Source organism: Marmota flaviventris, chromosome 6 (genome assembly GCF_047511675.1).
Source record: "Marmota flaviventris isolate mMarFla1 chromosome 6, mMarFla1.hap1, whole genome shotgun sequence".
Lineage (NCBI taxonomy): Eukaryota > Metazoa > Chordata > Mammalia > Rodentia > Sciuridae > Marmota > Marmota flaviventris.
In genome coordinates, this window is record NC_092503.1 from 42,274,891 (window position 1) to 42,302,298 (window position 27,408).

At 35.4% G+C, this 27,408-nt stretch overlaps 1 protein-coding gene across 1 annotated transcript in view; it reads left to right on the top strand.

Moving 5' to 3' along the window:
• Positions 1-27,408, top strand: part of Tbc1d32 (TBC1 domain family member 32) — a 178,816-nt gene that overhangs the window by 125,442 nt on the left and 25,966 nt on the right. The window contains exon 28 of the mRNA XM_027953067.2: positions 17,018-17,101. Within this exon, the coding sequence (XP_027808868.2) occupies positions 17,018-17,101 (84 nt within the window). The remainder of the gene's footprint in view (positions 1-17,017; positions 17,102-27,408) is intronic.

A 27,408-nucleotide genomic window follows, 5' to 3' on the forward strand; every position in this document is an offset into this window, starting at 1 on the left:
AGAACCCATATGACTTACTCATTTCACAAATACCCTACCTCTTAATACAATCACATTGGATATTAGATGCCGATGTATGGATTTGGGGGGACACCAACTTTGAGATCATAGCAGATGGCAAGGCTGATGGAGAAAGCAATCTATGCCTAAGTTTCCTAGCACACTCTACCTTCAGTTTCTCCTCAGCAGAAAACCCTGTGTTCTTTTTGCTATATAAGTATTGTACAGTTTGTTTTTTGATGGTCTTAATATCATATTCCTATACCAGGAAATAAATATGATTAAAGGGAAAAGGATTACAATTTAAAATCCTTTATAGAAATATCTGATCTGTCATTTAAAATCATATTCACTTTAGACAAAGCAATATTTTTTGGCTTATTTTCTAGATAGTAGTATCCTAAAGTTAATTTCTTTTAAGTTAAGAATTGTTTCATGTCATGAATATTTTTTTTTTTAAGTTGTACATAATGGAATTTTCAGTGATTATACAATGAGTAAATCTGTTATCATTCTAGTAATTATTTAATTCAGCCATTCTTATGATTAGTTTTAGAGAAGTGCTAACTGAGATAGGAATCATAGGCTCAATTAACATATGTGGATAAATTTTTAGTGTTGTTAATAACTATAGCCAATCCCTCAGAACATATGGAAGTATGTGGTGCCCCTCCTAAGGGTGGTTGAGCAAAATGCATCTATTGGAATCAGCGAAAACCTAGAAACTTCACAGAATGTCATTCACAATGTATTTGTTCATATGAAGTATCAGAATTACTTTTTAAACCTCCAATATATTGAATTAATAATATAGCTTCATATTTCAAGAACAGTATTTAATAGAAAATTGTTTCTTACACAGTGTATAATTAGTCTGATGACTCTTAAGTTTTAAATCACAACTGTATGTACTTTCTTTACAGATGTGATGACATTTCTCCATTTATTGGACCATGTTTAGCTATATATTTTAGCTCTCAAACCTGATATTTGGCTTAGGATTCAACAAATTGCTTAGCATTATGGTGTGACTTTTCCAATGAATTCAAACATCTTACTTCACTACTTAACATGTAGCAAACATGGTGGTACTAAGTGAAAATAACTACATTGTAATTAGATTTTTAATGAGCATATACATTTAAAATTATATGCAATATTTGTTACTAATGTATATCTTGTATTTTGGATTCATCTTATTAAATTAAAAATGCTTATATCAAAACTCATGATGACATTGTTCTTTCTTCAAAGTGTATAATCGCAAGAGACAGACTTAAGTAATATATAAACAAAGAAGTTTATATAAATACAAGTTACAAGCTCTCATCTGACAGTAAATCCACATGGATTCATAAAAGAAAGACATTTGAAAGATTTTTGTTAAGTGTGGTAAAATTCATGCCTCTGCCTTTGAAGACAGAACCAGTATAAGAAAGTATAGACCGTTTTATATTACTTATTTTTATTTTTATTTGTTTTATATGACAGCAGAATGCATTACAGTTCATATTACACATGTAGAGCACAATTTTTCCTATCTATGGTTGTGCACAAAGTAGTCACACAATTTGTGTCTTCATACATGTATATTGGTACTGATGTCCATCTCATTCCACCATCTTTCCTCCCCCCATGCCCACTACCTTCCTCTCCCTCCCCTTTGCCCTATCTAGAGTTCATCTAATCCTCCCATGCACCCACCACCACCTCATCACATTATGAATCAGCATCCTTAAATCAGAGAAAACACTCAGCATTTGTTTTTTGAGGGATTGAGTTCTTTATATATCCTAAAGATTAGTGCTCTATCTGATGTGTGTGTGGAAAAATTTGTTCCAAAATTGTAGGCTCTCTATTCACCTCACTGGTTTTTTCTCTTGCTGAGAAGAAGCTTTTTAGTTTGAATCCATCACATTTATTGATTTTTGATATTAATTCCTACGCTATAGGATCTTATTAAGAAAGTTGGGGCCTAATCATACATGATGAAGATTAGGGCCTACTTTTTCTTCTATTGAACACAGAGTCTCTGGTTTAATTCCTCGGTCCTTGGTCCACTTTGAATTGAGTTTTGTGCATGGTGAGAGAAAGGGGCTTAATTTCATTTTGTTGCATATGGATTTCTAGTTTCTCCAGCACCATTTGTTGAAGAGGTTGTCTTTTCTCCAATGTATGTTTTTTGGCACCTTTGTCTAATATAAGATAACTGTAATTATGTGTGTTAGTCTCTGTGTCCTCTATTCTGTACTATTGGTCTACTAGTCTGTTTTGGTGCCAATACCATGCTGTTTTTGTTACTATTGCTCTGTAGTATAGTTTGAGGTCTGGTATAGTGATGCCCCTGCTTCACTCTTCTTAATAAAGATTGCTTTAGCTATTCTGGGTCTCTTATTTTTCCAAATGAATTTTATGACTGCTTTTTCTATTTCTATGAGGAATGTCATTGGGATTTTGATTGGAATTGCATTAAATCTGTATAGTGTTTTTGGAATTGCATTAAATCTGTATAGAGTTATGATCATGTTGATAATATTAATTCTGCCTTTCCAAGAACAAGGGAGATCTTTCCATCTTCTAAGATCTTCTTTAATTTCTTTCTTCAGGGTTCTGTAGTTTTCATTATAGAGATTTTTCACCTCTTTTGTTAAGTTGAATCTCAAGTATTTTATTTATTTGTTTATTTTTGGGGGGCTATTGTAAATGGGATAGTTTTCCTCATTTCCCTTTCTGCGATTTGTCACTGACATACAGAAATGCCTTTGATTTATGGGTGTTGATTTGTATCCTGCTACTTTACTGAATTTATTTACTAGTTCTAGAAGTTTTCTGGTGGAAGGTTTTGGGTCTTCTAGGATTAGAATCATATCAGCAAATAGTTTTGAGTTCTTCTTTTTATTTCCATATCCCTTTAACTTCTTTTGTCTGTCTAATTGCTCTGGCTAGTGATTCAAGAACTGTATTAAATAGAAGTGGTGAAAGAAGGCATCCCTGTCTTGTTCCCATTTTTAGAGGGAAGCTTTCATTTTTTCTCCATTTAGAATTATGTTGGCCTGGGGCATAGCATAGATAGCTTTTATAATGTTGAGATATGTTCCTGTTATTCCTAGTTTTCTAGTGTTTTGAACATGTATGGATGATGTATTTTGTTCAATGCTTTTTCTACATCTATTGAGATGATAATATGTTTCTTACCTTTAAGTGTATTGATGTGATGTTTACTGTTTTCCATATTTTGAACCAATGTTGCATCCCTGGGATGAACCCCACTTGATCGTAGTGTACTATTTTTTTGATATGTTTTTGTATTCAATTTGCCAGAATTTTATTGATAATTTTTGCATCTATGTTCATTATCAATATTGGTCTGAAGTTTTCTTTCTTTCTTGAGTCTTTGCCTGGTGTTGGAATCAGGGTGATATTGGCCTCATAGAATGAGTTTGGAAGTGTTCCCTCATTTTCTATTTCCTAAAATAAATTGAAGAGTTTTGATATTGGTTCTTCTTTAAAGGTCTGTAGACTTCAGCTGTGTATCCATCTGGTCTTAGGGTTTTCTTGACTGGTAGGCTTCTGATGGCATCATCTATTTCATTGCTTGAAATTGATCCTGATTCAGTTTGGACATATGACTCTAGAAATTTGTTGATGCCTTCGATATTTTCTATTTTATTGGATTACAAGTTTTCAAAATAATTTCCTTTATCTTCTGTATTTCTGTAGTGTCTGTTGTGATATTTCCTTTTGCATCACGTATATTAGTAATTTGAGTTTTCCCTCTCCTTCTCTTCATTAGCATGGCTAATGGTTTTTTAATTTTATTTATTTATTCAAGAGCCAACTTTTTGTTTTGTCCATTTTTTCAGTTGTTTCTTTTGTTTTTATTTCATTGATTTCAGCTCAGATTTTAATTATTTCCTATCTTCTACTGCTTCTGGGATTGATTTGTTCTTCTTATTCTAGGGCTTTGAGATGTAGTGTTAGGTCATTTATTTGTTGATATTTTCTTCTTTTAAGAATGAACTCCATGCTGTATACTTTCCTGTTAGTGCTGGCTTCATAGTGTCTCAGAGATTTCGATATGTTGCATCAGTGTTCTCATTTACCTCTAAGAATTTTTAATCTCCTCCTTGATGTCTTTTTCAACCCATTGTTCATTCAATACCATATTATTTAGTCTCCAGGTGTTGGAGTAGCTTTTAGTTTTTATTTTATTATTGATTTCTAATTTCATTCCATTGTGATCTGATAGAATGCAGAGTAGTATCTCTACTTTTTAAATATTTGTTAAGAGTTGCTTTGTGGCGTAACATATGGTCTATTTTAGAGAAGGAACCATGTGCTGCTGAGCAGAAAGTGAATTTGCTTGTTGAAAGATGAAATGTTCTATATATGTCAGTTAAGCCTGACTTACTAATTGTATTATTGAGTTCTATAGTTTCTTTGTTCAGCTTTTGTTTGGAAGATCTATCCAGTGGTGAAAGAGGTGTGTTGACGTCACCCATACATATTGTGTTGTGGTCAGTTTGACTCTTAACTTGAGAAAGTTTGATAAACATAGATGCTCCAATGTTTGGGGCATGTATATTTATAATTGTTATGTCTTGTTGGTGTATGGTTCCCCTGAATAGTTTGAAATGTCCTTTTTCTCTTTTGTTTAACTTTAAGTTAAAAGTCTACTTTATTTGATATGAGTAGAAACCCCTGCTTTTTTCCGCTGTCAATGAGTTGTATGATTTTTCCCAACCTTTCACCTTCAGTCTGTGTATGTCTTTTCCTAAGAGATGTGTCTCTTGAAGGCAATATATTGTTGGGTCTTTTTTTTTTTTTTTTTTTTGGATACATTCGGCTAGCCTATGTCTTTTGATTGGTGAGTTTAGGACATTAACATTCACGGTTATTATTGAGACATGTTTTTTATTCCTAGCCATTTTTGTTATTTAAATATTAAATAACTTTTGTTATTTAATTTAACTTGTTTTTCCTTTGATTAGCTTTTCCATAGCTTTTCCTATGCTTATTTTCATTTTCTCTTCACAGAATATTTTGTCAAGGATGTTCTGTAGTATAGGTTTTCTAGCTTTAAATTCTTTTATCTTTTGTTCATCTTTTTATTTCATCATCAAATCTAAAGCTTCATTTTGCTGGACATAAAATTCTTGCTTGGCATCCATTTTCTTTCAGAGCTTGATGTGTGTTGTTCCAGGATCTTGTAGGTTTCAGAGTCCAGGTTGAAAAATCTGCACATAGTGTGATTGGTTTCCCCCTATATGTAATCTGATTCCTTTCTCTCTTGGCTTTTAATATTTTGTCCTTATTCTGCATGTTAGGCATTTTCATTATAATGTGTCTTGGTGTGGATCTGTGTTGATTTTGTACATTTGGTGTCCTGTAAGCCTCTTGAATTTAGTTTTCTAATTCGTTCTTCATATTTGGAAAATTTCTGATATTATTTAGTTGAATAGATTGTTCATTCCTTTGGTTTGAATTCTATGCCTTTCTTATTCCAATAACTCTTAAATTTGGTCTTTTTATGCTATCCCATATTTCTTGAATGTTCTACTCATGGTTTCTTAACACTTTTACTGTATGGTCTACATTCCTTTCAGGATTATATATTTTGTCTTCATTGTCCAAGGTCCTGTCTTGTAAGTGGTCTACTCTGTTGGTGATGCTTTCAGTTGAGTTTTTAATTTGATTTATTGTTTCTTTCCTTTCAAGGAATTCTGTTTGTGTGTGTGTGTGTGTGTGTGTGTGTGTGTGTGTGTGTTTGTGTGTGTGTTTAGAACCTCTGTCTCCCTATTGAAGTAAGCTTTTGCTCCTTGTATTACCTTATGTAGCTCTTTGTCAAAATGATCTTTTGCTGCCTGTATGTGCTCTCTTATATCATCCTTTAATTCCCAAACATTTTAATTATGTACATACTGAACTCTTTCTCTGTCGTCTGTGCTGCTGTGCTGGCCATGGTTTCTAATAATGTGGTATCTTGATTTGTTTGGGGCACTTTATTCCCTTGTCTTTTCATGTTACTTGTGTGTCTTCTTTTCGAGCTCTGTGGATCTGAAGGGTTACCGTTTTTACCCTATAGGCTTATAGTGCCCCTGTAGGGTTCCAATACCTCACCTTTGAGGGGAAGGACAATGTTAAGAGATCCCAATATAAATAAAATACCACCTAAAAACAATTAGATGTTATTAGAACATTTACAGTTTGGTCATAATGCACAGAAATGGTGAATTCAATTATTATATACAGTATAGTCAGTAGGTTTGTAAAAAGGTCTACAGTTTCTGATGGACAAAGAACCTGGGGTGAGGTATAAGAAGATATGCTGAGGAAGTATGGGATGAGGACATAGAGTTATTATATCTTACTTAGGAAATGTGAAAGAGTAAAGAAGAAGGTTAGTAGCAGAAGAATAGAGAGGTAGTAATTTTGGGTAGACAAGTTAGAGGAAAGAGAGTAGATTACATAAGACAAACATATATTAAGAAAAATTTTAAAATGTTGATATAGTAAAAATTGGAGAGGAAAAAAAAGAATATACCAAACAACTGTAATATACTATTCAGTTGTCTCTGTCCTCAATATCCTAATTCATGCAAAGTACATGGTTTCACATATGTTGGAGATGTGAGGGTGGGCAATAAAAAGGGAGAATAAAGAAAAAAAAACTCAAAGGAAGAAACAAGGATTGTTTTGGTTGGAAATCGCTATCTTTCCTGTTTTCCATCTCATCCAATAGATGGGGATGTCTGTTCTTAATTTGTATCTCTGCCCTCAGGATGGTGGGTGTTACCAGGGCTTGAGGGTTGGTCTTGGGTGCAGGGCACCTGGAAGTGGGGTATGGCACCCACCTGTCCCATTGGGAGACTGCACCTCAAGCATCTTCTTTTGGGATCTGCTCCTATGACATGGGCACCAGATCCTATCTTCTCATGTCATCTGTAGACCTCACAGTTCCTGCCCTCTAAATTAGTTTCTAGAGTGTATCTCCCTGTCTCCCTTTCTACTTCTTAATCAGGAACCTCTCTCTTCGTGGGTCTTATGTGTTGCACTCTGGTGGCTGTGCACCTGTCACGGAGGGCTGTTTTGTATTGTTCAGTCACTCCGCAGAGTTAGCAGCTGCGGGGGAGTAGGGGCTAATTAGAAAACTATGGGTACCTGGATATCTGGTTCCAAAGTGGTAGTTGCTCTGACTAAAGATGGTGATGGAGGTGACCCAAGATGGAGGGTGCTGCTTTCAGCTATGGGATGTCGGGTCAGGAGGGGGGAGTCAAGAGATGTTGTTGTGTAATGCATCCAGAGATGCACTTTGTGGTGTGCAGTGTTGAGGTTATTGGCTTTCTTCAGAGACTGTGATGTCCCCAGGTGCAGGCAGGCTACTGCAAGTAGGGGACTATGGCAGTAGCTGCCGAGTCCCAAGATGGAGGCTACCGGGGGAGTCCCACCTTAGTAAATGGGAGTCCACAAAGCAGTGGCGGCGAGAGTTTCTGTGCATGGGTAGCAACAGAGTGTTCTTTGTGGGAGCAGTATCTGGGAATTCTGTGCTGGTGCAATGCCAGTGGTCTTGCAAAGGCACCTACAAGACCTGCATAGATGAATAGTTGGGAGTTGGGATTCCTTAATGCTAAGGCTTGGGGCCCCACGCTGCATGGTGGCCATGATTCTTGCGTGGGATCCACATGGAGGGGTCCTCTGTCACAATCAGCAAAGCAGTATTCCCACTAGTTGAGACCCAGGTCACAGAGTGACACAGAATGTTGCCTCCCTCTGACCTGCCATCTTGGATCCTTGTTGGTCTGTCTTTTGATTGGTGAGTTTAGGCCATTAACATTCTGGGTTATTATTGAGACATGATTTGTATTCCCAGCCATTTGTGTTTATTGTTGGTATTTAACTTGATTTGTTTTCTCCTTTTATTAGTTTTCCCTTTAGTGTAATTCCTCCCTTTGCTGATTCTCATTGTTGTTTTTCAATTACTCTTCATGGAATATTTTGCTAACGATATTCTGTAGTGCAGGCTTTCTAGTTGTAAATTCTCTTAACTTTTTTTTTTTTTAATATGGAAGGTTTTTTATTTCATCATCAAATCTAAATCTTGATGTTTTTTCTGGATATGAGATTCTTGGATGGCATCCATTTTCTTTCAGAGCTTGGTATATATTGTTCCAGAATCTCCTGTCTTTGAGGATCAGGGTTGAAAAATCTGCTGATACGAATTGGTTTCCTTCTATATGTGATCTGATTCCTCTCTCTTACGGCCTTTAAGATTCTATCCTTATTCTGTATGCTAGGCATTTTCATTAAAATGTGCTTTTATGTGCATCTGTTGTGATTTTGTACATTTGGTATCCTGTTAGCCAATTCTATTTGGTTTTCCAATTCATTTTTCATGCTTCGGAAATTTTCTGATATTATCTCATTGAAGAGATTGTACATTCCTTTTGTTTAAAACTCTGTATCTTCCTCTATCCCAATAACTCTTAGATTTGGTCTTTTGATGCTGTCCCATAATTCTTGGATGTTCTGCTCATGGTTTCTAGTCATCTTCACTGTGTGGTCTACTTTATTTTCCAGATTGTATACTCTATCTTCATTATCTGATGTTATGTCTTCCAAGTGATCTAGTCTGTTGGTGATGCTTTCTATTGAGTTTTTTATTTGGTTTATTGTTTCCTTCATTTTAAGGATTTCTGATTTTTTTTTTCAGAAACTCTATCTCTTTATTGAAGTAATGTTTTGCTACCTGTATCTGCTCCCTTATCTCTTTGATGGTATGATCAATGGATGCCTGTATTTACTTCCTTATCTGTTTATTGGTATCATCAATGCTGCTCCTCTTATCTCTTTGTTGGAGTGATCAATTTTTGCCTACTTATTTTTAATTAGTACATTATATTTATACATAAAATTTGAATTCATTGTGATATGTTTCTACACCCACATAATATAAATTGGTTACTTTCATTCTACTGTTCCTTTCCTTTCCATTTCTCATCCCTCTTTCTGTTTCCCTACCTCTTTACTCCACTTTTCCCTTCTGTTTTCATGAGATCCCCACGTTTTCTTTTTTTTAATCCTATTTCTCCATTGTTTCTGCGTGGAACTTCCTTGACTTTCTGCTTTTGGTTTATTTCACTCAGTATGATGTTCTCTAATTCCACCCATTTACTGGCAAATGACTTAATTTCATTCCTCTTTTTTTAAATTTTTTTGTGATTTTTTTTAATTTATTTTTTATTTTTATTGTTGGTTGTTCAAAACATTACATAGTTCTTGACATATCATATTTCACACTTTGATTCAAGTGGGTTATGAACTCCCATTTTTACCCCATATACAGATTGCAGAATCACATCGGTTACACATCCACTGATTTACATATTGCCATACTAGTGTCTGTTGTATTCTGCTGTCTTTCCTATCCTCTACTATCCACCCTTCCCTCCCCTCCCCTCCCCTCTTCTCTCTCTACCCCATCTACTGTAATTCATTTCTCCCCCTTGTTTTTTTTTCCCTTTCCTCTCACTTCCTCTTGTAGGTAATTTTGTATAACCCTAAGGGTCTCCTTCCATTTCCATGCAATTTCCCTTCTCTCTCCCTTTCCCTCCCACCTCTCATCCCTGTTTAATGTTAATCTTCTTCTCATGCTCTTCCTCCCTACTCTGTTCTTAGTTACTCTCCTTATATCAAAGAAGACATTTGGCATTTGTTTTTTAGGGATTGGCTAGCTTCACTTAGCATAATCTGCTCTAATGCCATCCATTTCCCTGCAAATTCTATGATTTTGTCATTTTTAAAATGCAGAGTAATACTCCATTGTGTATAAATGCCACATTTTTTTTATCCATTTGTCTATTGAAGGTCATCTAGGTTGGTTCCACAGTCTTGCTATTGTGAATTGTGCTGCTATGAACATCGATGTAGCAGTGTCCCTGTAGTATGCTCTTTTTAGGTCTTTAGGGAATAGACCGAGAAGGGGAATAGCTGGGTCAAATGGTGGTTCCATTCCCAGCTTTCCAAGAAATCTCCATACTGCTTTTCAAATTGGCCGCACCAATTTGCAGTCCCACCAGCAATGTACAAGTGTACCCTTTTCCCCACATCCTCGCCAGCACTTGTTGTTGTTTGACTTCATAATGGCTGCCAATCTTACTGGAGTGAGATGGTAACTTAGGGTGGTTTTGATTTGCATTTCTCTGACTGCTAGAGATGGTGAGCATTTTTTCATGTACTTGTTGATTGATTGTATGTCCTCCTCTGAGAAGTGTCTGTTCAGGTCCTTGGCCCATTTGTTGATTGGGTTATTTGTTATCTTATTGTTTAATTTTTTGAGTTCTTTGTATACTCTGGATATTAGGGCTCTATCTGAAGTGTGAGGAGTAAAGATTTGTTCCCAGGATGTAGGCTCCCTATTTACCTCTCTTATTGTTTCTTTAGCTGAGAAAAAACTTTTTAGTTTGAGTAAGTCCCATTTGTTGATTCTAGTTATTAACTCTTGTGCTATGGGTGTCCTATTGAGGAATTTGGAGCCCGACCCCACAGTATATAGATCGTAGCCAACTTTTTCTTCTATCAGACGGCGTGTCTCTTATTTGATATCAAGCTCCTTGATCCATTTTGAGTTAACTTTGGTGCATGGCGAGAGAAAGGGATTCAGTTTCATTTTGTTGCATATGGATTTCCAGTTTTCCCAGCACCATTTGTTGAAGATGCTATCCTTCCATCATTGCATGCTTTTAGCCCCTTTATCAAATATAAGATAGTTGTAGTTTTGTGGATTGGTTTCTGTGTCCTCTATTCTGTACCATTGGTCCACCCGCCTGTTTTGGTACCAGTACCATGCTGTTTTTGTTACTATTGCTCTGTAGTATAGTTTGATGTCTGTTATCACTATACCACCTGATTCACACTTCCTGCTTAGAGTTGTTTTTGCTATTCTGGGTCTTTTATTTTTCCATATGTATTTCATGATTGCTTTCTCTATTTCTACAAGAAATGCCGTTGGGATTTTGATTGGCATTGCATTAAACCTATAGAGAACTTTTGGTAATATCGCCATTTTGATGATGTTGGTTCTGCCTATCCATGAACAGGGCATATTTTTCCATCTTCTAAGATATTCTTCTATTTCTCTCTTTAGGGTTCTGTAGTTTTCATTGTATAAGTCTTTCACCTCTTTTGTTAGGTTGATTCCCAAGTATTTTTTTTTTTTTTTGAGGATATTGTGAATGGAGTGGTTGTCCTCATTTCCATTTCAGAGGATTTGTCGCTGATATACAGGAATGCCTTTGATTTATGTGTGTTGATTTTATATCCTGCCACTTTGCTGAATTCATTTATTAGCTCTAATAGTTTCTTTGTAGACCCTTTTGAGTCTGCTAGGTATAGAATCATGTCACCTGAAAATAGTGATAATTTAAGTTCTTCTTTTCCTATTTTTATGCCTTTGATTTCTTTCGTCTGTCTAATTGCTCTGGCCAGTGTTTCGAGAACTATGTTGAACAGAAGTGGTGAGAGAGTGCATCCCTGTCTTGTTCCAGATTTTAGAGGGAATGCCTTCAATTTTTCTCTGTTCAGAATGATGCTAGCCTGAGGCTTAGCATAGATAGCTTTTACAATATTGAGGTATGTTCCTGTTATCCCTAGTTTTTCTAGAGTTTTGAACATGAAGGAATGCTGTACTTTGTCGAATGCTTTTTCTACATCTATCGATATGATCATATGGTTCTTATCTTTAAGTCTATTGATGTGGTGAATAACATTTATTGATTTCCGTATATTGAACCAGCCTTGCATCCCAGGGATGAATCCTACTTGATCATGGTGCACAATTTTTTTGATATGTTTTTTGTATCTGATTCGCCAGAATTTTATTGAGGATTTTTGCATATAGATTCATTAGAGATATTGGTCTGTAGTTTTCTTTCTTTGAAGTGTCTTTGTCTGGTTTAGGAATCAGGGTGATGTTGGCCTCGTAGAATGAATTTGGAAGTTCTCCCTCTTTCTCTATTTCCTGGAATAGCTTGAAAAGTATTGGTATTATTTCTTCTTTAAAGGTTTTGTAAAACTCTGCTGTATACCCATCTGGTCCTGGGCTTTTCTTAGTTGGTAGTCTTTTGATGGTTTCTTCTATTTCCTCGATTGATATTGGTCTGTTTAGGTTGTCTATATCCTCCTGACTCAATCTGGGTAGATCATATGACTTAAGAAATTTATCGATGCCTTCACTATCTTCTAATTTATTGGAGTATAAGGATTCAAAATAATTTCTAATTATCTTCAGTATTTCTGAAGTGTCTGTTGTGATATTGCCTTTTTCATCCCGTATGCTAGTAATTTGAGTTCTCTCTATTATCTTCGTTAGCATGGCTAAGGGTCTGTCGATCTTATTTATTTTTTCAAAGAACCAACTTTTAGTTTTGTCAATTTTTTCAATTGTTTCTTTTGTTTTGATTTCATTAATTTCAGCTCTGATTTTAATTATTTCTTGCCTTCTACTTCTTTTGCTGTTGATTTGCGCTTCTTTTTCTAGGATTTTGAGATGAAGTTTGAGATCATTTATTTATTGGTTTTTTCTTTTTTTAAAGGAATGAACTCCAGGCAATGAATTTACCTCTTAGAACTGCTTTCATTGTGTCCCATAGATTCCGATATGTTGTGTCTGTGTTTTCATTTATCTCTAAGAATTTTTTAATTTCCTCCTTGATGTCTTCTATAACCCATTGATCATTCAGTAACCTATTGTTCATTCTCCAAGTGTTGCATGATTTTTCCTTCCTTCTTTTATTGTTGATTTCTAGTTTCATTCCATTATGATCAGATAAGATGCATGGTATTATCTCTACTCCTTTATAATGTCTAAGAGTTGCCCTGTGACATAATATATGATCTATTTTTGAGAAGGATCCATGTGCTGCTGAGAAAAAAGTGTAACTACTTGATGTTGGGTGGTATATTCTATATATGTCAATTAAGTCTAGGTTATTAATTGTATTATTGAGTTCTATAGTTTCTTTATTCAACTTTTGTTTGGAAGATCTGTCCAGTGGTGAGAGAGGTGTGTTAAAGTCTCCCATAATTATTGTATGGTGGTCTATTAGACTCTTGAACTTGAGAAGAGTTTGTTTGATGAACATAGCTGCACCATTGTTTGGAGCATATATATTTATGATTGTTATGTCTTGTTGGTGTATGGTTCTCTTGAGCAGTATGTAGTGTCCCTCTTTATCCCTTTTGATTAACTTTGGCTTGAAATCTATTTTATTTGATATGAGTATGGACACTCCTGCTTGTTTCCGAAGTCCATATGAGTGATATGATTTTTCCCAACCTTTCACCTTCAGTCTATGTATGTCCTTTCTATCAAATGCGTCTCCTGTAGGCAGCATATTGTTGGATCTTTTTTTTTTTTTTTTGATCCATTCTACTAGCCTGTGTCTCTTAATTGGTGAGTTTAAGCAATTAACATTTAGGGTTATTATTGAGATATGGGTTGTTGTTCCAGCCATATTTGTTTATTTATGTTACTTAACATGGTTTGTTTTTCCTCTTTGATTATTTTTCCCTTTAATGTACTACCTTCCACTGTTGATTTTCATTGTTATTTTCCATTTCCTCTTCCTGTAATGTTTTGCCGAGGATGTTTTGAAGAGATGGTTTTCTAGCTGCAAATTCTTTTAACTTTTGTTTATCTTGAAAGGTTTTAATTTCCTCTTCCATCCTGAAGCTTAATTTCTCTGGATACACAATTCTTGGTTGGAACCCATTTTCTTTCAGCGTTTGAAATATGTTGTTCCAGGATCTTCTAGCTTTCAGAGTCTGTGTTGATAGATCAGCTGTTATCCTGATTGGTTTACCCCTAAATGTAATCTGCTTCCTTTCTCTTGAAGCTTTTAGAATTCTCTCCTTATTCTGAATGTTGGGCATCTTCATTATAACGTGTCTAGGTGTGGATCTCTTATGATTTTGCACATTCGGCGTCCTGTAGGCTTCTAGGATTTGGGAATCTGTCTCATTCTTCATGTCTGGGAAGTTTTCTCGTTATTTCGTTGAATAGGTTGCTTATTCCTTTGATTTGGACCTATATACCTTCCTGTATCCCAATGACTCTTAAGTTTGGTCTCTTTATGTTATCCCAAATTTCTTGGATGTTCTTCTCATGGTTTCTTAACAGTCTCGCTGAGCTGTCTATGTTCTTTTCAGTTTGAAATACTCTGTCTTCATTGTCTGATGTTCTATCTTCTAAGTGTTCTACTCTGCTGGTAGTATTCTCATTTGAGTTTTTAAGTTGGTTTATTGCTTCCTGCATTTCTAGGATTTCTGTTTGTTTGTTTTTTATAACCTCTATCTCCCTATATAGTTGATCTTTTACTTCTTGGATTTGTTTATGTAACTCATTGTCGAAGTGATCTTTCATTGTCTGATTTTGCTGTCTAATGTCTTACTTGTTACTCCAGATCATCTGAAGCATGTAAATCCTGAATTCTTTATCTGACATTCCATTTGCTGCAGCTATTACCTCTTCTAAAGTTGAGTTGACCTGCATTGCTTGTGGTCCTTTCTTTCCTTGTCTTTTCATACTGCTCACGTTTCTTTCTGCTTGGTGAAACTGTTGTGTTATTGAATTTTCCCCCTATATATTTATATTGCTCTTGTATAGTTGCAAAGTCTCCCTTGCAGGGGCGGGTGGCGGCTGTGCTCCTCCAATTGGGGTGATCTGTCTATCTTGCCGGCGGGCCGCTAGGCCTCTTCTCCAGGTCGCGAGGTCTGCCTACCTTGAGGGCAACGGCTGTGCCCCTCCTCCAATAGGGATGATCTGTCTACCACACTGGCAGGCCGCTGGGCCTGTTCTCCAGGTTGCAGGTCTGCCTACTTTGCAGGCACAGGCGGCGGCTGTGCCCCTCCTCCAATTTAGGTGATCTTTCAACTAGGCCAGCGTACCGCTGGGCCCGCATTGTCTGCCTACCTTGTTGGCGGCAGCTTGGACCTACCTCCAATTGGGGTGATGTGTCTACCACACCGGCAGGCCGCTTGGCCTGCTCCACTGGTCGGTTGCAGGTCTGCCTACCTTGCAGGCGCAGGAGGCGTCTCTGCTCCGCCACTCCTCCATTGGGGCGATGTGTCTACCACGCCTGCAGGCCGCTGGGCCTGCTCCGCTGGTCGGTCGCAGGTCTGCCCACCTTGCAGGCGCGTGCGGCGACTCTGCTCCGCACCTCCTCCAATTGGGGCGATGTGTCTACCACGCTGGCAGGCCGCGGGGCCTGCTCCGTTGTTCGGTCGCGGGTCTGCCTACCTTGCAGGCGCGGGCGGCGGCTCTGCTCCGCCACTCCTCCAATTGGGGCGATGTGTCTGCCACGCCGGCGGGCCGCTGGGCCTGCTCCGCTCGTCGGTTGCAGGTCTGCCCACCTTGCAGGCGCGTGCGGCGGCTCTGCTCCGCATCTCCTCCAATTGGGGCGATGTGTCTACCACGCCGGCAGGCCGCTGGGCCTGCTCCGTTGGTTGGTCGCAGGTCTGCCTACCTTGCAGGCGCGGGTGGTGGCTCTGCTCCGCCACTCCTCCAATTGGGGCGATGTGTCTACCACGCCGGCAGGCCGCTGGGCCTGCTCCCTCATTCCTCTTTATGGCTGAGAAAAACTCCACTGTTCATACCACATTTAATTTATCTAATCATATATTAAAGGATACCTAGATGGATCCCTAACTAGGTTATTGTGAATTGTGCTGGTATAACCATCGTATCCATATAGTATAGCGTGTATATACTGATTTTATGTCTTTTGGATAAATAGCAAGGATTGGCTAGCTGGTTCATATGGTAATTACATTCCTAGTTCTTTTGTTTTTTTGTACTGGGGATTGAACTCCAGGACACTGGACCCCTGAGCCACATCTCCAGACCTGGCTATGAACTCAGGGTACTCCTGCCTCAGCCTCCTGAACCACTCGGATTACAGGCATGTGCTACTGTACCCAGCTACATTTCTAGTTTTTTGAGGCATATCCATACTGTTTTCCAAAGCGGTTGTCTTAATTTTCAGCCCCTTTCAATACTTTTTTTCTCATATATTCACTAGCATTTATTATTACTTGTATTTTTGATGATTGCCATTCTAACTGGAGTAAGATGAAATCTCAGTATAGTTTCAATTTGTGTTTTCCTGATTGCTAAGATGTTGAATATTTTTCTTATATTTGTTGGTCATTTGCAGTTCTTCTTTTGAGAAATGCCTGTTTAGTTCATTGGCCCATTTATTGATTGGGTTATTTGGTAAGATTTCTTTTTCTTTAAACATAGCACATACACCCTGTTTATTAATCTTTTGTCAGAAGAGTACGTGGCAAAGATTTCCTCTCATTCTGAAGGCTCTTTCTTCATGCTGTTAATTGTTTCCTCTAAGCAACTGTAAATTTAATCGACAGTACTGGTGTCCTTTCTGATTCTTGACTATTGCATTTTCATACTTTTTAATACTCATCTTCTTTCACTTTGAAATCACATTATGAGTAGAGTATATGAAATGAAATGATTTAAAACATTTCTTTGCACCACCCTAATAAAGAATCATTTTCTCACTTCTAAATTGCACAGTATATAAAATGTATATCCATATGTCATGGAGTTGAAAGAGGCATGAGCTATGCATTAACCTGGTTTTGGAGTACAGTATTTGTTTTCTCTGTGTCTGCAAATGATGATGATAAGATTTTATAGCCTAATTAGTATATTGAAATCATTTAACAAATTCTAAAATAATCCTTAGAGAATCTAAAGATAACAGATATTTCGTTTCCAGTTTTACACTGAATAGGTTCTCAGATAAGCTATTAAAATTTAATTTAAATTGGAAACATTGTTGTGAATACTAAAACTGTATATATTTTGAGTTAGACCCCCTTAGAGTATAACTGTGAAGGAGTTCAGGTGACTTTTATCTACTAGTTTGTGATTTAGAGATGCATTATCACGTATCATTCTTGACCTTTAATATCCTAATTATTCTCCTGTTTATTACAGCTTTAGTAGAATTACTTGAAAATTTTGTGCTTCATCTCACTGAAAATCCATCTGAATGTTACTTCCCCTCAGTGGAATATACAGGTACATTTTAAACATTTTGATGTTTAAAAATGCTCAATGTGCAAATAGATAATATTTCATAAAGATGTATAATTAGATTTCAAAAATGTGCAAGTTTTCCCATCCTTAAATTTATTGTTTGATGTCATTTACATTTCAGATATCAAATCTCTTTGCAATTGTATGTTTCCTTGTAATTCTGGGACTTTCTTTTTGTTTGTTTGTTTGATTTATCCATTAGAATTTGTTTTTCTTTAGGTAGTATCTTCCATTCTTCTGATCTTATCAGGTATTCTCTAGTGAGTACGTCTCATACTATTTTACTGTATCAGTGTTTTCTGTTGGAATATCACAATATTTCAGGCTGGGTAAATTATAAAGAAAAAGGTTTGATTTGGCTTCTGGTTCTTGCTCAAAGTTGAGAGGAGGAGACATCTCATGAATGACTTTCTTTCTGACAGAGTCCTTAGGTGTATGGTGCAGGGCAACCTGAACTACAAAGAATGCGTATGTCTATGTTCTGATCTCTCCTTCTTATAAGACCTGTCATATTTAATCATGAAGGCTCTACTCTTATGAGTTTACCTAATCCTAATATCCCAAAGACTCTATCTCTAACATGCCATAGATTAAGTGTCAACCTTCTTATATCACACATTGAGGATTAAACTTCAACATGAGTTTCAGAGGAGATGAATCATATTCAAACTATAGCTACATATTTACCTCGCTCAGATAAATTAATGTCTTTAAAATTTATGTCTCCTCAAAGGTCTACCATAAGTTTCATTCTCTTATTTCCATCTGCCTACTTGGTAACACCACCTGAATGTAGTATAGAATACTTCAAACTCTGAGTGTCAGCAGGGACTTTGGATCTTATTGACATACGTTGTCCTCCTGCATTTTCTATCGTGATAGGCACTACGATCTACTGACCATCTAAGCCAGAAACTAAAGAATCATCACTGACTTTAAGTCCACATTTCCAACCACTCAGTTATGTTCTGTTATTAATATGTCTCAAATTCATCTAATTCTACCCATCTTTACTCTTATTTATGTTGGTTCAGTCCAACATCACCTCTTCCCTTAGATATTACAGTAGACTTTCTATCCATGGTATATCAATTTGGAGTTTTATTCTTTCTCAAAGGTATTCTTTACACTGCTTGTACAGTGAAATTTGAAGTGCAAATCTGACCCACTTAGTACCCCTTAGAATTTACCCTTTATCACTGCGTAAGGTCTAAGCCTCCCATGGTGCTCCAGGCCCTACATTTTCCTGCCCTTTTTTTTCCCCTCTAGCATCATCCCTTTCTCTGCATACCTCATGCTTGTTTTTCAAGAACACTATTCTTTTACACATATATTATTACCCACATATTCATTTATTCCTCAAATAGATATTATACCTTACTATGTACTAGCATTTTTTAAATTGTTGGGATGCCAGCAGCAATCATGAGAAAAATATTGCCCTCATAGAGCTCACCTTCTGGTGGGAAGATAGAAATAAATAAAATGTTCAGTATGTCAACTGGTATGGTGATAAATGAGAAAAACACAACAGGATAAGGAACAGGAAGTGCTAGTTGGAGTGGTAGTTTCAGTATAATAGCATTTACACAAGGTTTTATCAATCTTGTAATTTTTAATCCACAACCAGGAGGAGAAGTGGGAGAAAGATCTGTGAGTATTTTCAAGGTAAGAGATTTCTCCTCAAATGGCATGAAGAAGACTACTTAATCTGGAAAGGAGTAAAAGGAAGTTTTATGGTGTTAATATCAGAGAGGAGAGAGTGCTCTAGGGTCTTGAAAATTATTGTGGGGTTTTGAACATATGAATGACATGCTGATTTACATTTTATAAGTTTACTATGGCCACTGTATGGAGAAAAGACTGAAGGGACTGACAAAGGGCTAAAGTGGGGAGATAAGTTACGGTGCTACTGAAAAGATCCAGATGAAAAATTGTGATGACTCAACTGATAATGTCAGTAGTGGAGAAAATAAATAGTGCTAGGATTTTGGGGTGTATTTTGAAGATAACACCTACAGGATTGAGTAACAGGTTGAATATGGGGTTTGGGAGAAAAGAAGGAATCAAAAAAGACTCTTAAGCAATTGTTCTGAGCTTCTGGGAGGATGGAACAAATATACTGTGTGATGAAGAAGAAAGGGGAATGAATCTGCTTGGGGGGTGTATTTTGAAGCTGGTTTTTGCTTTTATGCTATGTGTGGATACTTATTAGACATTCAAATAGGCATACTTCGTACATGAATAAGTATGTGAATCTAAAGTTGAGAGGAAAGATGGGAGCTGAAAATACAAATTACTAAACCATATACTTGGCATATACACTAAATAACACATCTGATTGTCATTTCTTTCTCATATTCTGACCTAATGTCTGATTCTTCTATACTGTAGTTTTTGTGTCTTACCATCAGTGTTATCCTCTGCAACTGGAATAATAATGTCAGTAAATGTTTGCCATATCAAAGAGGTAAAAGAATGAAAGGGGAGGGCTTTATATACTGTGCCAAGGAGTTTAAAATGGGTTTACTCTATTGCTTGTTAAATACAGTTTCTGAGCAGAATCTTTACTTGATTCATCTGTACCTTAGGAAGATTATTAAGTAACTGTAAAGGATAAAGTGGAGGACTGAAATTTACAAACAATGAACATCTGGTACTTAAGGGCAGTGAATGAAGAGAGTGGAGAAGATAGAGAAAGAGCATAGATGCATGGCAGTAGATCATAAAGGGTGATTGCTTCTCATCCCATCAGGTGACGTGATATTATACCTTACTATGTACTAGCATACACAGTAAGGTATGTATGTAGGAACCATCATTTAAATATGTCTTATTTACTCGGGATAGATATTCTATAATAATCATATTTCCATAAAAAGAAAAAATTTTAAAAATCAAATATACTTCCAGTCTGGCTCATCCTTCCTCTCAATACCCATCCGTGCCCAAACCCAGCACTGCCTTCACTTTACTAAATCTTTGCTCCTCTTTCTTCTAGGTAAACATTTCCCTCCCCACAACACCTATATGTTAATGTTTAACTTAACTGCAAAATATCACTTTACTTTTTACTCCCCAGTAAAAGCCTTTCCTCTCTGCTCTTACTGCATTCACTTTAAATTGCTATTGTGATATTTATTATATTGTGTATGGCTAGCTTAAATATTTATTAGGTTTCAGACTCCTTAGTATCTTTCATATGCATTTGATTAAATACACTTGCTATTTTATAAGCTTCTATATGCACACAAGGAAAATTCTATAGCAATTCTGAATACATTGATATTTACAAGTGAACATAACTATTTATGCATAGTAACATCTAATACAAATATGAGAAATGGATAAAGAAATTATCAGAGAATGAAAGCAAAGAAATGAGACAAAATAAATAGGAAATTAAAGTTGGTGAAAAGAATTGTTATCTGTTGAGCATGTCTTATAAATTAGATGGTTTATTGAGATACTGGTATATATTTTATCATTTATCCCTAAAAACACTCTGAAGTGAGCATAATCATTGTATTTAAAATGTGGAAAGGGAGGCACAGAAAACAGCAGTTGGGATGAAATTTTGAAGACATGCATTCATGAGGATAATCAAAACTTTACAAGTATATCTAAAAACTTAATTGAAAACATACATGATGTCTGTGGGGAACAGGAAATGATGGAGAAGTGATAATCATGGAGATGCGCATGTCTAGAGCGGATATCTTTTTAGATTTAAGTATAATAATTGCCAAATTTCTGTAGTTTTCTTTGGAACATTGTTCTAGTGGGTCATTTTTTTCTTTAGATAATCTAAAATTACAATTATATTCTATATCTTATCAAAATATTCAACAAGACTGATAGCTTGCTCAATATGCACACATTTACTACCCTTTATCACATCTCTAAATTATGTGGAGCAAGATCTGATATTAGATTTGTTGAATATATTATGTAGGCAGATAAACACTGAATGTGAATTTACATTCCTTTAAGGCTCCTGCTGAACACCAAAGCACCAGAACTTTAGAATAAGGCCAAAAAAAATAAAGTGGCGTCCTGTTGATTTCTTGCTTAATATTTATTATCATTATGTGGTGAGCTCATTGCTAGTGTTGTTTTCTTCCAAAGGCCTCAGGTATCCTCATCCTTCATCATGTATTTTTTTGGACTGGAAGAACAATGGTTTACTATTAAAAATTTTTACTATATTTACTTTAAATAAGAAAACACCATGTCTTGATGTAAAAGATATTTCAAAGCAAATGTTGGATTAATCGCTGTTTTTTTCGTGTTTCTTGAAATGAGAAATTGATTGTCTTTTTGAAAATGACAGCTCTCTAAACCCTAAGGTAGTCCAAATTAGAATAACACAATCATCCATCTGTTGTTAGCTCCCTCAGGACTTTAGTCCATTATAAAATTTGCAAATCTGGAAAAAATCAAATTAGTTTGGCTTTTTATCCCCTTAAAGAAAGAAGAAAGAACAAATAAACTTTTGCACATTTGCAGTTTGTATATCATATAGTACCTTTCCAAATCTTAATTGATGTTAGTTATTTTTCATCAGTTCATCCTTCTGGAATCAGTCAGGTATTTTTTCCTATTATAAATGCTTCTTTGATATGATAAATTAAATAGCCCTTTCAGGGTTGTAGATATTATTACTTTACCTTCTTTTTCTTCTAGATGAAAGCTAGCTCAAAAATGTCAGAAAATTTTGCATTGTTTTACCTTCTGACTATTACAATACAGGTTTTAGATTTAATATATACAATTAAAAAACATTTACACTTTCTTTGAAGAGTAAGCAAATATATCCTTTTATCTTATGTTTATGAAACATGTTTGTGAGTAAAGCCCATTGCTTAATAATTGCAAGACGATGGCTAATATGAACCTGTCTTCAATAAGGGCTACTATTGATTTATACTGCATATAGTAAAAGAGAAAATAAAGAAATGCAGAGTATTGCCATGACCTGCACAGCAAGTGAATTGTTTTCCAAACGCAGGCAGTGGGAAAGTAAATAATTATTTAAAATAAAGACAAATACTCAATTTTAGGTGAAAAGTGGGACTGGGTGGGTGGATCAGCCCTGGTGGGGTCTGATCCAACCAAGTGGGAGGATCTACATATATATTATAAAAGTTTTAAACATCAAAGAATCTCAGTGTTAAAATTGGGTGTCAACATACTATATATATATATATATATATATATATATATATATATATATATATATATACACACACACATATATACAGAGATATGAAAAATTGTGGTATATATGTATAATAAGAATTGTAATGCATTATGCTGTCATTTTTTTAAAATAATTTTTTAAAAGGCTTTTTGAGGTAAACAGAAGGAAGTTGTAAGCAAAACAGCTTAGTTGGGGCTTATTAATTTATGCCAATCTCTTCTACCTCTGGGCAGCTGAGATTTGAATTCAAGGCTTTTGAACTAGTGAATTCCATGACAAGCATGGAATTCTGTTTACCAACAAGAGTCATCTGCAATTGAGCTTTTCTCTCAGCACCATTGCACCAAAAGATACCCAGGACAGGCAACTCAGTGGTCTAAGGTTACTTAGTTTAAAGCAGTGATTAATTCACAGCTCCCAACAGCAGAGGAACTGACATTTTCAGCTGGCAACTTTGTGTCTAGCAATGTGGTAGTGCTTATGAATATGTTATTTGATTGTTTATTATCAGTGAGTGATTTTGTTGTAAGTGCTGCATGTGTTGAGAGGAAAGGGTCCTCAGTGTTGACTGGTGCCATCATGGAATATGAGAGGAGGAAGCAAGAACTGAGCAGTAAGAATGGTACTTGAACTGCTTTTGGGGACATTAGAACTGAAAGAAACAGAAAAGTCTTCCAGGCAAGGGTAATTGCATAATCGAGATGTGGAAAGTGTAATACTTTTTCCAAATAACACTGACTCTACCAGTTAGGAGGCTTAGATGCTTATGGTAGCTTGGTCACAAGGTATTGAATTTTATGGCACTGAAAATTGAATAAAATGGATGAGTAAAACTACATATTAAGAAAGAAGCAACAGAACCTGCAGACTGCCTTTGGGGAAGGAAGGAGAAAGGAGGAAATGTACTGAATTTTCTTTGGGCAGTGAGAGTTCTCTGACTTTATGACAGATAGCGCAGGGCTTCAGGAGAATCAGTAAGCAGCCAAGCAGTAACTGCTTCTCCAACCACGGATTTGTCCTCCAGTGGAGAAATTCTTTACTCTTCTGAAAATTTATTTTTTTCCACACCATTAGCCAAGTGCCAGGCAGAATACATTTAATTTCTTCTACCAGTGCTCTGTGTGCTAGCTTTGCAAACCCAAAATAGAGTAGAATGCATTACCAGAGTGAGCAATTGCAGTCCATATCTAGTAAATTTTGTTCACTTATTTTATTCTGAGACTATTATACTTACCATTAATTATGGTAGGTTATTTCAAAAATTATGATTTTATATTAGTGGTGTCTTTTTATTGGTGCATATTAAACTATATGGAATAGTGGGGTTTCATTGTGGCATATTTGCATATACACATATTTTGATCAGTTTCAGTCCCTCTTCCCTCTCCCTGATCTCTTTCCTCTGGTCTTTCTTTGATTTTTGTAAGATCCCTTTTTTCTTTTCATATTTTTTCCTCTATATTCTACATATACATATGACAGAAAACATAGGACCTTTGACTTTCTGAGTCTGGCTCATATTGCTTAACATATACTATCCAGTTCCATCCATTTTCCTGCATATGTTTAGCCATTCATCTGTTCATGGACACCTAGACTGGATCCATGACTGGTTACCATGGCTTAGGCTGCTTAGCACGGCTATGAATGCATCTCTGTAGTATGATTTTAATTCATTTGGATAAAAACATTGAGGAGTGGTATAGCTGGTTCATATGGTGGTTCCCTTCCTAGATTTTTGAGGAACCTTCATATTGATATGCATAGTGGTCGTACTAATTTACATTTCCACCAATAGTGCTTGTGAGTTCCTTTGTTTCCTTCATATTCACAAGCTATAATCTTGATGATAGCCATTTTAATTATAATGAGGTGAAATATTGGTGTAGTTTGATTTGTATTTCTCTGATGGCTAGATATGTTGAAGATTTTTGCATGTATTGTCAGCCATTTGTACTTCTTTTAAGAAGTGTCTGTTTAGTTAATTTTCTGATTTATTGAATGGGTTCTTTGTTTTTGTGTGCATCTGTGTTGAGGTTTTTTATTTTTTTTTATTTTTTACACGTTCTAGATATTAATCCTGTGTCTGAAGAGTAGTTGGCCAAGATTTATCTCATTTTGCAAGTTCTCTCTTTGTATTGTTCTCTTTGCTATGCAGAAGCTTTTTAATTTAATACCATCTCAATTTTTGATTATTGGTATTATTTACTGGGCTGTAGCATTCCTATTGAGAAAGTTGCTGCCTATGCCTATATGTTGGAGTGTTACCTCTGTGTTCTCTTGAAGCAGTTGCAAATTTTCTGATTTATTCCTAGGTCTTTGATCCACTTTGAGTTGACTTTAGTGCAGGGTGAAGGAGAGGGATCTCTTTTCCATCTTTTACCTGTTAGTGGTATCTTAGGTTGAATCAAGCATTGTTAAGTAAGTGTGGTATGATGCTATAGGTGTCATTGTTTGATTAACTCTTTCTTAACAGCGTATGCTTTTCAAAATGACTCCAGGGAGCAGGAGTTATTTCTTCTATTTGTTACTTCAGGAAATATTTTTGTTTTTTCCTCTACCTTTCTTCTAATTTCATAATGAAAGTATAGTTTCTTTTGTTGCTTCATGGGATATTTGTTCATTCATCTACTCAGTGTCTGTTAAATACCTATTGTGTATCCCACACACTATTGTACATACATCAGTAAATTATTGGTTGCCAAACATAGGTATTTGTCAGAATCTTTAGAAAATATCCATATTTTATCATTGACTTTTACTTACTCATTTTAAGTTTTGTTTTACTTCTGAAGATGTTAACTCCTCCTTTATACATTGCATTTCATCCAGTTTATATATAATAAATTTCTTTCACTGAACTTTTGTAATCCAATAGTGGTTGATAAGTTATCATAATGTATATTGAACACAATTTAAAACTTGAAGTATCTCCTTTAATATGTACCTTTAAGTCTTTATTTATTTTCCTTTTTTTCTAATTTAGGAAACTTTATTTTTTCCATTTCTGTAGCATTTTATTCATACTAAAGTTATTTACATCTGTTTATCACTAGTGATTTTTAAAATATGGATATTTTTAAAATATGTTTTGGTATCCTTTAACTTTAATTTATTTCTTCATTTAGAAGCCCTTTTGAAGGCTAGAGTTGAAGCTGACTAATAGAATGTTAAACATTTATGGCCTATGAGGTTTAACAAATAGATGTAAAGTTATTTATGAGCTTATCTTTATTTGTTAATGTTAAACATTTATGGCCTATGTACATAAACAATACAAAGAGAGAACTTGCAAAATGGGATAAATGTGTGTGTGCTTAGCATGCTCCAGGCCCTGTATTCAGTCCCCAGAACATACACACACACACAGCCATTTTTTCAGAATGTAGCTGGAATTTTTGTTAAAGTTAAATTTATCTAGTTGGGTATCACTGTCCAGTTGTAACTGTATCTAAATTTCACTCTTGTTCTTCTAAGTGTGGATCTCAACTTTAGTGCACAAAATACAGCTATAGAGGCCTTTAAAAATACAAATGACAGGATTTTCACCCTTTGCAATCTGATTCAGTAATCTAGAGTACAGTATGTTTATTTTTACCTTTAAAACATTCCTCAGGACATTTTGATGCACAGTTATAATTAAGAATTATGATCTATTTGAATGTACAGAGCTGCTTTTCTTCTAAAGATAAAATCATAAACTTTGAAGTGGAATAATACTTGGAATTTAGTTATACAACTCTAGAAAAGTGAAAGAACTTATCTCAGGCCTCACAACTAGATTACCCTGAAAAAAGTGTTAGAACCTGATCCTTACGTAAGTTTCAGTGGCACAGTCCCTTTGGGAAACATCTCTTGTTCCTTAACTTTACTCCATTCTTCACTAATGTAGAAGTCAGTGTCCTCTGATGCATGCCACTGTGATCCACAGAACACTTGACACTGGGAATCCCTTTTTTGGCACCCTCCTCCACCCAGGGGACATCCTTCCTCTGCTGTTCATATATCTGTGTGTATTATGCTTTTCAGAGAGAAACATCAGTATTATTACAAGCCTATATATATATATATATATATATATATATATATATATATATATATATATAGTGAGGTTTTATTGCTTAATAACATAGTTTTATATGTACTAGACTTCTAATATTATTATCTAATCCATTAAACATGTTCTGGAAATACCCTATAGAAATCACATTGTTCTCACTGTATCATATTATGGTAGTTGATAGGATGTCTATTCCACGGCTGTAAGAACATTTAGTCACAAATTTTATTCTTAAAACTATTTAATTTTTGCAAAATCAACCAATGTCACCAATAATAGAGCACTAAAATTTTACATTAGTTAAACCTGGAAAGCTAAAGTTTGATATGACCTAATATACATAATTACCAGGAGCAGATTCAGGTGTGAAAACTAAAAGAACTCCTTGTTCACTACCCACATGAACTTAAATCTTATTACATTGTAGTGGTATTGATGAAACTGTGTTTAATTTATGGCTAAAGTTTTAAAATGCTATTGTGTTAAGACTGAAAATTTTGAGATTATGGTTAATATATGAATAATGATTAATAATTTTGAAAAATGACCAAATCACTCTGAGAATAAAAATAGTATATGATATACTAATATATATATATATATATATATATATATATATATATGTATTTTTTTTTTTTGACACCAAGGAATGGAAACTCAGAGCAGCCTTTTTTTTGTTTTTGTTTTCTTTTTTAAACAGTGCAGGAAAAGAAGCAGAATAATTGATTCATATAAATGGAATAAAGCCAAATTTAGCAATCTTCTTTCTTCTCTCTCCCTATATGAATGATTAATTGCTTTCTTCTGGAGTTCTAGGGAATCTCATAGGCCATAATTAATATGGAGAAAATTTTCCATGCTCACTCCAATTAGAAACATTTTTAGAAGACATTAAATAGCCCTCCATGCTTTACTCTGTTGCTATAGGATTAGGATCTTTTACTAGGATAAGGGCAGAACTGGTATCCTCCCTTAGAAAAGTAGGTTCATCTGTTGTTAGCACAGTGAAAAATAAAAATAACAAGA